The 14,890-nt window shown below is 40.5% G+C and overlaps 1 protein-coding gene across 1 annotated transcript in view; it reads right to left on the bottom strand.

Moving 5' to 3' along the window:
- The window catches only part of PTPRJ (protein tyrosine phosphatase receptor type J), a 95,420-nt gene that overhangs the window by 32,183 nt on the left and 48,347 nt on the right, over positions 1 to 14,890 (bottom strand). The window contains exons 2-3 of the mRNA XM_081205847.1: positions 1,244 to 1,262; positions 360 to 581 (exon numbers count right to left, since the gene is read on the bottom strand). Of these exons, the coding sequence (XP_081061973.1) occupies positions 360 to 581; positions 1,244 to 1,262 (241 nt within the window). The remainder of the gene's footprint in view (positions 1 to 359; positions 582 to 1,243; positions 1,263 to 14,890) is intronic.

Below are 14,890 nucleotides of genomic sequence, written 5' to 3'. Positions count from 1 at the left end.
GGAAACTTCCTGAGTGAGGCAAAGTGCACACAATGGAGCCTGAAGTGCTAATAATTGTAGGAGAAGCCATTTGCTTTCCAAAGCTAAGCAATGGGAAGAAGAACCCTGGCTGTCATTTGCGCTATTGATCAGATGGCTGGCTGCTGTTAGAGGCTATAGACTTCAGTTGTGCTTTGCATTAGAACGAACAGTTCAGTTCCATTAGTCAGTAGCAGCGCCTGGTCTTACTGGAATCAGCTACTAGTAGCAGAATCGCACACATGTGAGAAATCCAAGCGATCTTCTCTCTATTTAAAATGTAAGAACTGCTTCCGATGCCATCTCAGATCCGTAAACATCTCTTCCAGCCCATTACTTACTTGTTGTAATGATTTTGCAGCATGGTTTTTCGGCAGAAATCTCAAAAGTCACTTCGTACTGCGTGCCAGGTTGAAGTCCAGATACCGTCGTATTCGATAGTTGCACTCCAGCATGTGTTCCATTTGCAAAAGTTACATTACTTATTGTATGGTTGTCAGGTGGCTGGATATGTATTTCTGTTTCTGATACGGTTACATTTACAGATCCACATTCATTAACACCTATGCAGAAGGAAAAAAGAGCCAACAGCTAAATGCTTTTGCTTAACTAGAGGTGTTTTCCACTGCTAAATGAAATATTTGTTACAAAGTATGGGGAAACCCTGTCTGTCTGTTATATGAGCCCTGGACAGTATGAAACTGGTGAGCAGTGTGGGGTGGGAAGAGATGCTTCTGCAGATCAAGAGTCAACAAGAGACAAGATCGTATGCAGAACTGATCTAATGCCAGGATACTTGTATGGCAATGGCACAAAAAAGGGAGTAGGGCCTTGGATGAGCCCAATATGCAGTATTCTCAGTGACTTTCTGTTCATAGCAATAGAAAAGAGTTAGGTTTTCTGCAAGAGAGAAACTACGAAGTGTAGAAGCTGTTGCATTGGTACAAACCAAGCAGAGCTACAGAAGTGGAATAATCAATCTGAAGGGAAGCAAGCCTATCAACATACCATTTAATAGTCATAAACCGGATAATGTGAAAAGCTATAAAATTCAAGTAACAAGTTAACAACTCCAGGGGTGCTTTCTGGCCTGGGAACAGGTACAGAGGTGAAAGGTTTCAAACAGCATTTACAGAGCTGCGTTAGGTAACCATAAATCAACACCAGTGACCCCTCTATCAGGGACAGAATTGAAATCTGAACAGATAATAAGGGTGGTACTTACATTCAGCAGCAACTGCTACCTGTTAAAAGGAAAGAAAATGCATTAGAAGATCCTGAAAATGGCATTACCCCTGTGGCATACATTTGTGCTTTTGATGCAGCAATGGTGTTTGCTAATGCGAGGGAAGTGATTTTCTCCGATTCACCCTTTCCCTGGTGGTTCCTTCCATCACCATCTAATCCTCTGGAACAGGTTTTTGGGGATGGGGGGAATTTGTGACCAAACATCTCCCATTCTTTTGCATTAGCAGACACCTCCACTGGATGAAAAGCCATTCTGCAAGAAGAATGTCAGCTTTGGCTTCAACCCATAGAGATGCATAAGCAAAAAAGAAAAAGCAGAGAGATGTACATGCAGAAGAATGGGGAGAAAGGATAGCAGTTGACACATACTCTACCACTTCCCCTAAATATGGCAGCTAGAAATATTTATAAAACATGAAAAGCTGAAAAGATCAATATGTTTAACAAGACCCCTGAGGGTTTGTTATGCTATGTAGTGACTCCATTTGTGGGCATCAGTTACAGTAGCTTTTTATACTGGATACAGGTAGACATCGTGTCATTATTTGCTGCTCACACCTACAGAAGCTCATCTAGGCCACTGTGAAGCCCCAGATCACTGGACCCTTCCATTATTCCCATTGCCTACCTCTTAACAAAAAAATATAGTCTACTAACATTATATCTTTTTTTAAATTTCTTTTTTAAAAACCTGACTTTTCATACACAAAAGCCAAATGATCTTTTATATTTTAAATGAGCTTTTTTAATTTAAAAAAAGGTTTACAAAATCTGTTTTTCTACACTTAAGGAAAAATTCTGCTGGCTTGATTGAGTTGATTAGCGATTATTGTCTACTGAATATCCCCAGGAGATATAGTCTCCCCATAGTATTAATGTAATCATTCAAGCAACTTTTGTTTATAGAAGATATAATAATATGCATACATTCAAATATTTTTGTAGTGTATTGTTTGCCTTTCACAAACCACACATATGAAATCAATACGCTTCAAAGTAAAGTGCTGTTATCTAAACTACCATGTTAATTTCTTGTAACACTCAGGGCAAACCACTAGAGGCCACAACAAAACCACAAAAGTTATGTGCTCATAATAACCTTAAATATGAAACATTTACACTAGATTTTGTCATCCAAATGACCTAACATTCTGTTGGGTCGCTCTCAGGGTTTGGCAGGGACAAAGAGGTCAAGCACTGTACTTAACTGCCCCCCTTCCTTTCCATGCATTCCCAGTGGGCAATTTTACTTGGAGCCATTTTATTTCTGCCACTGAGATTTATTGTGAGTGCCACAGGGATCTGTCTTATTACCCTACACCTATATGAACTTCCTGGAGCAGATAACCTTGGGTGTGATATGACTAGTTATGTTTATTATGAAATTTCCACTTCAACCAGTCACTCCAAAGTGCTCAGGGCAGCAGATGATTAACAGAAATCCAAAATAAAACAATTTAAGACGTCACAGAAGCAATAAAAACTGGCAGGACAAAACCCTACATCATCCAGACAGAGAGAAAGAATCAAACGAAGGACAGGCCAAAGTCCTACCAGATCAAAAACTCTTTCAGCTAATGGTGAAAGACCAATGAAAACGTGGCTAGGTGGGTATTCTAGGGGAGGGATTTCTACATCCTGGGCATCACAACTGAGAAGGCCCTTTTCTTTGTTCCTGCAAACTATACAGGCAGTGACCATTTCGTGTGGGGGGTTCTGTTCCCGGCCTCCATGTTTCACTGGAGCGTGCCTTAGCCCGCCCCCGTTCCATCCTCTTCCAGGTCCAAAATGACCTGTGCGTGGACGTGTCTAAGATGTTAGCCACCTACACTGATCCAGCATCTTAGGCAAGTACTAGTGACCGGGTGAGGAGCTAACCGGTTGTTGTCTGCCCACTATTTCCCTTAAACCACCACTGCCAGGCTCACCTGATTCAGTTGCTGTGGATAATTGGAATTTGCCTTTCCTGGGAAGCCTTTGGAACAACCCCCAAATCACTATTTAAAACTTCTTAATTAGCTGGTACCACTCCCTACTTTGTAAATGTACTTTAACGAGAACTGTTAATTTTGCTTTTCACTTGTTTTATAAAGTACGGAAATATACTATGTTTTACAGCACAAAGTTTTGCTTTAATTAATTGTGCATCAGAACAACTTTTGATTTAAAGTATTATAAACAAAGAGAGACATGTGATTATTATTTTTTTAAATGCTATCACGGAAAACATGGGACAAAGTGTTTATCTGAAATACTACTCCACCCTGAAAAGGGTTCACGGTGCCCTAGGACAAAACAGAATAATGAAGCAAAGCCAGAAAGACCTGAAATAAAAGCAGTAATTATATGTGAGCGAAATCCCATCCTTGCACAATTATCTTAGATTTCCAGCAACTTATTTCTACAATGGTTAGGAATTTTTCTATTGTGTTCTAGAACTCAAAAGCTGAAGAGTCATATGCCAATTATTTAGGCTTGTATCCAAAGTGGCGTTAAGTCACTCATTCTTCTAGCCTAAGGATCTATGCTTGTGCAACAGAACTTCCCCGACCCTTGCATGCACCCCCCAAATCTGTTCTGGGAATTTCTCCCAACCTTTCAGAGGAAATTATGGGAGAGTGTAGGGTGCACAAGGGTGTGGGGACAGGGAGAGTAAAAGGGGGGGAGTTCTGTTGCACAAGTGTAAGAGCACTGGATACCCCCCTTGATTCTTATGTACTTATTTCATTTATATCCCCACTTTCCTCCAGGCTCCAGACAGCATACCATGGCTTTCCTCATTTCCCATTTATCTTCCTAGCAACCCTTTGATGTTGGGTAGGTTGAGAGACAGTGACTGGCCCAAGGTCACCCAGTGGACTTTGTGGCTAAGTGGAGACACCCACTGCTCCAGAGTGTGATCTGAAGGCACAGAATGAGCCACCTTGCTGAAGTTAAGCAGGTATGAATTTGGTCATACCTGGTTGGGTGGCTATCTGAGAGCCACATGTATGCAAGCCTTGGGTTCCATGATGAAAAGGTGGCCCATAAGTACAAATAAAACCTGCTGCATTGTACTGGTTTGCTACTAGATTTCCTAAAAGAGTACGTTACTGGCAATATTTAATATATGCTTGCTGGAAACTTGCTAAGGTCCCCAAAGTACTGAATTCAACATGACTTCCCCCTGTCACCAGCCAAGTCCCAGGAGTTATCAAGGTCTTAAAGAAAGAGGAAAACGGCCTCCTTTATAAATATTTATGAACCTATCTTTATAAATGTGAAGAAAAACATGATAAATTAATGTCTTGGCCCAGAAAGGAAGCAGGGCCTTCATGGTGCTGATAAGATGGCTGTGTTCACAGAAAATCTGGCAAGCTTTTAGAAAACACTGGCATACTTAAAGAAACACATGTTCAATGGCAAAGGCAGGCCCTAGAGGGGCTTTTCCCTTCTGCAGGTGGTGATCAGTACGGACCCTCTGTGGATAACTGGCAGCCTAATTTATATATATTTAAAATATGAGCAGCCCAGGGGGTGGGATTGGCTGGGCAGTAAATAAATGCCCCAAGTAAGAAATCAATAAATAACTTTTATGTCAGATATATGTATGTATGTATGCACGCTCTCTCTCTCTTTTTCCACATTGTTGATTGTTGTGGATATGAGACCTTGTAGCCAAATGAAAAATGAGAGGTTTAGAGGGACAAGTGAGAAGAAAATGCACTATGATAGAAGGGTAAAGAAAGTTGTTACAAGCACTGCTCAGGGGTCTGAGTGCAACAGACTTCTGCCTGCACAACATGACTTCACCTTCCTCTTCCCCAACCCTCCAGAGCTGATTCTGAGGGCTCGCAGTGGGCTGCAGGCGGGCAGAGAAGGGGTGGCGGTTCTGTTCCATTAGCAGACATCCTTTGCACTAGAAGAACAGGTGTGTTGGTTACTAGCCAGTTTAACTTTTAGAACAGAAATTTACTGAGTTTACTGAGGCAGTTTAAGCAAAACCCTGCAGTGCATTAAATCTGCTTCCTGTAGAGAGCTTTGCATAAAAGGACTCATTTTATGAGATCGGCTTCCATCACAAAGCTTCAGATAATTGTGCTGGAGTAAGCGGACATAAGAAGTGGTCAATTTCCTTCATTGATGTGAGTCACCCTATGGATGAGCTAATCACAGGTGCAAGGTCAGACAAGCCAGTTTCTACAGTAACTGCCCAGTGCCACGACTATATCGATGATACCTGCTCATATACTAACTGACAGACTACTGAGCTGGCATGCATTAGTCTGTCAGTTAGTATGTAAGTTGTCGGTCTGTTGGTGGGTTACATCTTGAATTGCTGGAGATTATTTGGAGCAACGGAAATACTTTGTACTTCTATTTTCTGTATACAGTCATATCTCGGGTTGAATATGCTTCAGGTTGAGTGTTTTCGGGTTGCGCTCTGTGGCGACCCGGAAATAACGAAGCGCGTTACTTCTGGGTTTTGCCGCTTGCGCATGTGCAGACACTCAAAATGACGTCACGCGCATGCGTGGAAGCGGCAAATCGCGACCCGCGCAGGCTGGGTTCGCTTCAGGATGAGAACAGGGCTCCGGAATGGATCCCGTTCACATCCAGAGGTACCACTGTATATCTGTATCTGCAAAAGCCTACAAGCTGTACATGCAATAACTGTTTTAGTTATCTTCTGCAACAGTAAACTACTTGGGCCTTAAGCTGCTTCCATGTGGTGACTACTACAGGGAGACACTTCCACTGCGTGTGTATCTTATAAGAGATTCCCAACAAATTGGTTTCCTCAATTATGTAAATATAGATTTGGCTTGTTCTTTTAAGGTAACGCTTGTTCAAACCTAACCCTCTCTATACAGATTTCTACTTTAAATACAAACATGCGATGAAACAGAAAACTTAGAATTACTCTGCAAAGATAATTTCATAACACTTTATCCTAACTTTACCTTGATCAGAAACAAACTGAGGACGGCCTTTCCACTTACTTTGCTAAGTTTCAGATAATTGCCTGATTATTAAATGATATTTGGGCTCAACATGATGAGCCAATTTAGACAGGTCACAAACAAGTTCTACAGAATGAAAATCTTATGCTAAGGATGCACGGTGATATTAAAATAGCACTGCACTTGAACTGTGGTAGTGGGAAATAAAAGCCAACATGAAATTTACATGTGTATCTGAAGAAGTGTGCATGCACACGAAAGCTTATACCAAGAACTAACTTAGTTGGTCTTTAAGGTGCTACAGGAAGGATTTTTTTTATTTTGACTATGGCAGACCAACACGGCTACCTATCTGTAAATGAAATTTACAGTTCCTTAGTTTCACTGTGGATTGTTCTTATCACCAAGCGCTTCCTACATAATGAATAGAGACTCACCTGTCTCCCTCATGATGAGACACATGAAATAAGAAGGAAACACTTCAATTCTGCTTCCTTGACCACTGCTTGTTTTGTGGCGTCCAATGCCACCTTCCAGAATAACTTTTTGTATGTACACAGAAAAAAGAAGTGAAATCTAACAAGCCAGTTTCACTAGGCTGTTTTTGGAAAATGAAACTAATTGCATAGGCATAGGCTTTTTTCTATATTTTGCTACAAACAGCAAATCATCTAGCTGAAATATCTGTGGAATAAAGGTTGTAATCCTTTTTTTTTTAAAAAAAAATTTTATTGCGTTTCTTTCCATAGGTGAACAAATTTGTTTGAACAGCAATATACAAGAAACATTTTCTATATATGTATAAAGAAAAACAGAGAAAAAAGAAAAAGTCATTGTAAAATTTTTTCGACATCTTTTTGGACCTCCTCACATCCTCTCAGCATTGCATTCATCATTCTAACCAGTTCAGCAATTTATTATCTTATTTCCCAACTTATTATGCCTTTGTATTTATTATGTTACCAATTTCAAAAATTTGTAATTTAATTTTAACACTCTTAATAAACATAATATTTTGTTTCTAGTATGTCTCATTTTTTTCCATCAATACTTACTTTATCATTTACTTAAAATAAATTGCAGAAGCATAACGTTTCTTAGTCGTGCGCAATCTTAACACTCAAACAACTTATAATGTTTTTGCAAATAGTCCTTAAATTTTTTCCAGTCCTCCTCCATTGTTTCTTCGCTCAGATCTCGAATTCTGCCAGTCATTTCTGCCAACTCCATGTAGTCCATCAGCTGCGTCTGCCAGTCCTCCAGTGTGGGTAAATCTGGTGTCTTCCAGAACTTTGCGATAAGAATCCTAGCTGCTGTGGTTGCATACATAAACAAGGTTCTGTCCTTCTTTGGCACCTTCCGGTCCACCATGCCCAGAAGAAAGGCCTCTGGTTTCTTAGAAAAGGTATATCTAAATACCTTTTTCAGCTCATTATGTATCATTTCCCAGAAGGCCTTTACTTTCGGACAGGTCCACCAGAGGTGAAAGAATGTCCCTTCTGCCTCCTTACATTTCCAACACTTATTATCAGAAAGATGATATATTTTAGCCAACTTGACTGGGGTCATGTACCACCGGTATACCATTTTCATAATGTTCTCTTTCAAGGCACTACATGCCGTGAATTTCATACCGGTGTTCCATAACCTTTCCCAGTCCTCAGACATAATGTTGTGTCCTACATCCTGTGCCCATTTTATCATAGCAGATTTAACTGTCTCATCCTGTGTGTTCCATTTAAGCAGCAAGTCATACATCCTCGAAAGTACCTTAGTCTTTGGTTCTAGTAACTCCGTCTCCAGTTTCGATTTCTCCAACTGGAAACCCACTTTTTTGTCCATTTTAAATACCTCTTGAATTTGAGCATAATGTAACCAATCTCGCACCTTACCTTTTAATTTGTCCTGGCTTTGGAGCTTCCAATTATCTCCAACTCTTTCAATCAGTTCCCAATATTTTGGCCAGTAGGCCTCCATATTGGGCTTTTTTTTAGAAATCTTGGCTTCCACAGGTGATAACCACCTCGGGGTCTTACTTTCTAATAAGTCCTTGTACTTCATCCAGACGGCAAAAATTGATTTTCTGACAATATGGTTTTTAAACAATTTATGAACCTTCGCCTTGTCATACCACAAGTATGCATGCCAACCATACACATTATCAAACCCTTCCAGATCTAGGACATCGGTGTTTTCCAACAGGAACCAATCCTTCAACCAGCAGAAGGCTGCAGCTTCATAGTACAACCTTAGGTCCGGCAGGGCAAACCCCCCTCTTTCTTTTGAGTCGGTTAGTATTTTAAATTTTATTCGGGGCTTTTTGCCCTGCCAGACAAACTTAGAAATATCCTTCTGCCATTTTCCAAAACATTCCATTCTGTCCACGACCTGAAGGGCTTGAAATAAGAATAGCATTTTTGGCAAAACACACATCTTTATAGCTGCGATTCGGCCTGACAAGGTAAGTTTCAATCTTGACCAGATATCCAAGTCTTTTTTAATTTCCAACCAACATTTTTCATAATTATCTTTGAAAAGGTTTAAATTTTTAGTGGACAAGTATACCCCCAGGTATTTCACTTTTTTAACCACACTTAGCTCTGTCTCTTTCTGATACCCCTCTATCTCTGTAGGTGTCAGATTTTTGACCAAAACCTTAGTTTTTTGTTTGTTTAACTTAAATCCCGCCACCCGACCAAACTCCAAAATAAGTTCCAAAACTCTTTTTGTGCTAGATACTGGCTCCTGTACTGTCAAGACTAGGTCATCTGCAAAGGCTTTCAATTTGTATTGTTTCGCTCCGACCTCTATACCTTGCACCAGCTGGTCCTCCCTAATCATATTCAGCAATACCTCCAGAACAGAAATAAATAGCAGAGGGGATAAAGGGCACCCCTGTCGTGTCCCTTTTTCAATTAGAAGTTCGTCCGACACCACATTGTTCACTATCAACTTGGCTTTTTGCTCTGAATAAATTGCTTCTAGTCCATTTTCGAACCCCCGTCCCACTCCCATCCCCTTCAAGTTTTTCTTCATAAACATCCAAGAAATGTTGTCAAATGCTTTCTCCGCATCAATAAAGATTAAAGCAGCCCTTGTGTTTCTAATTCGCAACAGCTCCAATATATCAATAATATTCCTGGTGTTGTCAGACATGTGTCTACCAGGGAGAAAGCCTGCTTGGTCCTTGTGAATTACTTCATTTAATACGTTTTTAAGTCTACTTGCTAAAATGTCTGCAAATATTTTGTAATCCACATTCAGGAGTGAGATGGGACGGTAGTTCTTAAGCTGAGTCTTTTCCTTCTCTGACTTGGGAATCAATGTGATGAATGCTTCTTTCCACGTTTCCGGTGCCCTTCTCCCCTCCATAATCTGGTTGCAAACCTCCAACAACGGTTGTATCAAACAATCCTTCAAAGTCTTATAATATTTGGAGGTGAGACCATCTGGGCCTGGAGATTTGCCAAGTTGCATATTTTGGATGGCACCTTCAATTTCCTGTTGAGTTATTTTACTGTTGAGAATTGATCTTTTATCTTGACTTATTTTGGATAGTCCATTTGTCCTCAAGAATTGGTCTATTTCCGATTCTTTCTGAGGCCCCTGTGCATAAAGTTCTTTGAAATATCTGTGAAAGCACTTTCTTATTTCTTCTGGTTTCTGAACTATTTTTCCTTGAATCTCCAGGTTTGTAACTGTGTTTAGCTTTTGTCTTTTTTTCAATTGCCAAGCTAACAACTTTCCACATTTATTTGCTGATTCAAACGATCTCTGCTTCATTTGTTTAATTTTCCACTCAATCTCTTGATTAATCAATTTCGAATATTGTGCTTGATGGAATTTGATCTCTCTTAGCACCTCTTTTGACTTCGGATTAGTTCTCAGCTTTTTCTCTCCTTCACTTATTTTCTCTAGAATTTTTTCCTTTTTTCCATTCCAAAATTTTCTCTTTATTGTATTCTGTTGTATCAGAAACCCTCTCATTACAGCTTTGCTTGCGTCCCAGATTATTCTTTTCTCCACCGTAGTGTTCAAATTTATTTCAAAGTAGTCCTTTAGCGTTTTTTGGGCCTTCTTAACGATCTCTTGATCTCTTAGCAAGGTGTCATTCATTCTCCATCTGAAGGATCCAGTTGGGAAAAGTCTCAATTCCATTTTTAAGGCATTATGGTCGGAGCAGGTTTTTGGGCAGATTTCCACTTTTCTCGTTTTCGGGGCCAGCCCTCTAGATATCCAAATTTGGTCGATTCGTGTCCATGACAAGTGAGCCTCAGAAAAGAAGGTTCCTTCTTTACCCAAGGGGTTCCTTGTCCTCCAAATGTCAATCAAGTCCATATTGTCTGTCATTTCAAAAAAGGTTTTAGGGAGTCTGCCGTCTGTTGTTAAATTTTGATTTTGGGATTTGTCCATATTTGTGGACACCACCCCATTCATATCTCCCATCACGATAATATTAGAATAGTCCAAATAGTCCATCATTGTCTCATGCAGCTTCTTATAAAATTCTGATTTTCCATCATTTGGCGCATAAACTCCTAATATCAAAATCTTTTCCCCTTGTGTTTGGATTTCAATTGCGAGAATTCTTCCATGATCATCTTTAAATAAGAATTTTGGTGACAGGTTCTCCTTTGCATAAATTACAACACCTCTTTTTTTGACTTTGTCTGATGAGATAAATTCTTGGCCAAGTCTTTTATTAATTAATACTTTCCTGTGGAGCCTAGTCACATGTGTTTCTTGAAGGCATATTACATCCAATTGTTCTTTTTTCAAAATATGGAATATCCTCCTTCTTTTTTCCGGAGAATTCCCGCCATTTATGTTCCAGCTAAGTAGCTGCAGAGACATCCTGTTCTATTTTAAACGTTCTTAAGATGGGGTGCCTTCCTTTTGCTCAGATCCCGAGGGTGCAGGCGTTGGCCCGCTTTCAGGCAATATTGGTGCTGGTACAGCTGGAAGCCAATCCACTCCTTTTTGGAGATCTTCTCCGTGGTCGTGAAGGAACTTTTGGTTATCTTCAGGTGTTCTAATTTTAACCTTCCTTTCTTTGTAGGTGAAGGATAATCCTTGTGGAAACTCCCACCTGTAGGGAATTGCGTTGTATCTCAGCAATTTTGCTAGTTCTGCATAGGTGGCTCTAAGATCCAACAGCTGTCTCGGGATATCTCTATAGATTTCCACCCTTTTGTCTTGTATTTCAATTGCTTTTTTGAAATGAAGACCTAGGATCTTATCCCTCTCTTCCTTTGATCTTAAAATTATCAAACAGTCTCTGGATCTATCTTTCTTTACCACTCTTCCCAGTCTATATGCCGAGACAATCTTAAAATCTGTGTCTTCCTTTAAACCCCAGAACTTCGAAAATTCTTGTGTTAAGTATCCAATCAAATCTCCTTGCTCTAGTTCCGGGATGCCTCTCAATTTGATGTTACTCTCGCGATTTTTCAGTTCCACCATTGACAGATAAACTTGTTGTTCACCCACCTGTTTGTGCAGGGGCTTAACTTCTCCTTTTATTTCTTCCACTTCTTTTTGTAGAGCTCCCACTTTCTGGATTGCTTCTCCAGCCAATTCCCGATTTTCCGCTGTTGCTCCTTGCAAATTCTCTATGGCTTATGTGTGCTGGGAAACTTGATCAGTCAATTTTTGAATCGAGGAAGTTGCTTTATCTATCTTCAAAGACTGGTCGTCCACCTTCTGGTTTAAACTTGATAATTGCTCCAATATTTGTTTAAATAGTGTATCTGACCCACCTGCTGCCATATCTTCCTCAGTGGACTTCTCAGTTGTTTCCCCTTGTTCCCTTTGGGTCACCAGTACAGCTGGAACCGACGATCGGCGTCCTTGGGTCAGTGTTGTTTGTACAAATTGTGCTGGTTTTCTTTCCTTTTCTTTCTCCTTGGCCTCTTTAGATTCCTTAGCTTTAGATGCTCTTGTTCTCCCTGCACCACTCATTACACATCTGTCAGTGTTCAAGGTCAAATTGTCTATTGTTCCATGGGAAAGACAAATTCAATTATAAACAACCGGTAAAGTGGAATTCAAAACAAAAGTCAGTTCCCAGGATTTTATAATCCGAAAGCCCTGTAGGGGGAGTGCCACCAAGTTTCAAAGACAAAGAAGGAAGTAGTCCGCCATTAAAGTTCCAAATTTTTTTGACTCAGTAAGTTCAATATCCAACAGTCCCTTCAAAGATTCAAAATTCCCCAGAGCACCTTTTAAAGTTCAACAAAGTTTCACAAGGGGTGCTTGCAACAATATCACATCCAAACTTTCCTGCTCAAATGTATCAATTATACTCCAACAAAGTTTTTACAAAGTTTGCAACTGTTTCCGCAGTTTAGCACAGTCTCTCTCTCCGGCAGCCCGACGATCTGGCTTTTTAAAGATCACCCCAAAGGGAGGGGGAGGTAGGAGGAGAACCCCCGTTACTCGTTCTTATAATCAAAGTCCCTTTCCACCTTCAGTTCAGCAGGAAAAAGAGCAGGTTTAATAGCACGAAAAAGTTAAAGCTTCCCAAAGTCCCGTTTCAAGCGCTTCCGCTTTTTAAAGCTTTGCTTTGATCTTGTCAGCAATGTCGGAAGACGGACTTCCCTTTTCTCGTTTCCCGCTTTCAGCCAAATTTACGAAATTCTTTGCCAAATTTTAGTCCCCTTTACTCACGGGTATGTTACTTGCAGTTTGGTGTTGATTTTAGGAAGAAGGATCAGCGCTCATCTGTAACAGCCGCGCGGCTTCACTTCCGCGGAAAGAGCGATGAACTCACAGCACCGCTACCCCTCCTTCACTCCGGGTCTCCTTACGGGGTCCCTTCTGTGTTTTCAGAGCAGCTTCTGGTGCCCGCCGAGTCCCACGGCCACGGGCTCACTCTACCCGTGGTTTATCTTGATGGGTCGTCGCTATGCCGCAGCGAACGACCCTTTTCCGCGGAGCCCCTCTTCAGAGCTCGAAGAGGACCGCCATTACAGTTTCGCGCCGCCCCCGGAAGTCGTCTAAAGGTTGTAATCCTATGTCTCCGTACTTGGGAATAAATGTCATTCATGAGACTTACTTCTCATCAAACATCCATACCTTGGACCAGACTATAAATTGAGGCTGGGAAACTGGAGCTTTCCCAATGTTGCTGGACAAAACTTCCATCAACCCTTATTTACTAAAGACTGGAAACTCCTTATAGACTTTTTGTGTGAAAAAGAAAATGGACATGATATCTGGGTTTGAGGATTGAAGAAAATATATCTTTTTAGAAAGTGGGATTGTTGGGTTTTATCTCAAAGTGGATGTTTCAAACATTTTTCGATATATAGATGACAGTCAAAGCACCAGAAGTTATTCCCCCTTTGTTCATCCCCCTCCTTTTCTTCTTTCCTTCCCCCTCTATTTTTTTTAATTCTCTTTCTTTTGGTTTGTGCTTTTATTTAGATTAGGGTTTTTTAAACCTTTGATAAAAGTAGATTGGATATTTGATACTAACCATTGTATGTTTTTTCAAACTTTAATAAAATCTATTACAAACAAAAACAAAAACAAAAACAAAACACACACACACACACACACACACACACACACTTCATCAGCTCCAGCCCAGCACAGCCAATTGTCAGGAATGATGAGAGTTACAGCCCAACATCTGAAAGGTTACAGGTTCCCTATTCCTGCTGTAAATGAATTATCAGAAATGGATGGAAACTTTTAAAGACTGCATTTGTCCCAGTCTTGCATCTTAACGCCTTAAAAGGGGCTTCCGTTGGAGCAAACTGAATGAATGGGTGCAATTCATAACTGTCAATAAGTACAGGTATTTCTTGCTACAGGTGCACCTTTAATAATATGCTGCCAAAGCAAGTGATTACAGGCTTTGAATTAGACCCGTTTGTTCCTTTTTCCCTGAGGGAAACACTTCAGAGTTTTGATGAAATGGGATTGTAGTTGAAGAAAGCTTATGGCAAAATGAATGGCAGACTTTAGGCTGCCACAAGATTCTTTGTCACTTTTAATTAAGGTGTTGGAACGTAACAGAAACAAAACAGTGCACTTAAAAGTATCCACCCATTCCAATGCCTGCAATCTCTTCCTTGGCAGAGTATTGTTCTAAGAAATTCTTATCGACAGTTATGATCAGTGGCAATTGTGCATATTAATGGGTTGTATTCAGCATAGGACAAAGGCAAATAGGAATGTTATCTCCCCAACCCCTGTAGATCTGTTCTAGGGTTCCCCCAACAGTCTGGAGCAGATTTGGAGATGGCATGGGACACGTGCAGCAGGAGGAGATGGGGGAAAGTCCCATTGTGTTACTGGTAATCCTTGCACCAGCACAATTATGTAGTTGAATGCCACCATATACATTTGTTGCTATTTTAGTTGTTTCCAGAATGTCCACATTCTGTCCACATTCTCTATCTATATCAAGCGAAGCCCGTCACCAAACACAAGCATAAGATAACACAAGAATAGCAAAATGTTGCCATGTATTTACTTTACAGCAAAGTAGCAGGTTTCCCCACCTACAAGCCTTTTATTGTCCATTTAGACAACTCAGAAGGAGGTAGCTGATCCAATTGGTACCCTTCTAGGAGCGCAAGGAACTTTAATTCAGTAGAGAAATCCACTTTCAGAAGAGGAAAGGAGGCAATAGTTTGCTGATTCCCCGCTGCACTCCCCAGCAAACACCC

This window comes from Podarcis bocagei, assembly GCF_964188305.1.
Source record: "Podarcis bocagei genome assembly, chromosome: 1".
Classification (NCBI taxonomy): domain Eukaryota; kingdom Metazoa; phylum Chordata; class Lepidosauria; order Squamata; family Lacertidae; genus Podarcis; species Podarcis bocagei.
The sequence above is the reverse complement of the archived record's forward strand: the minus strand, read 5'-3'. Positions and strand labels throughout refer to the sequence as shown.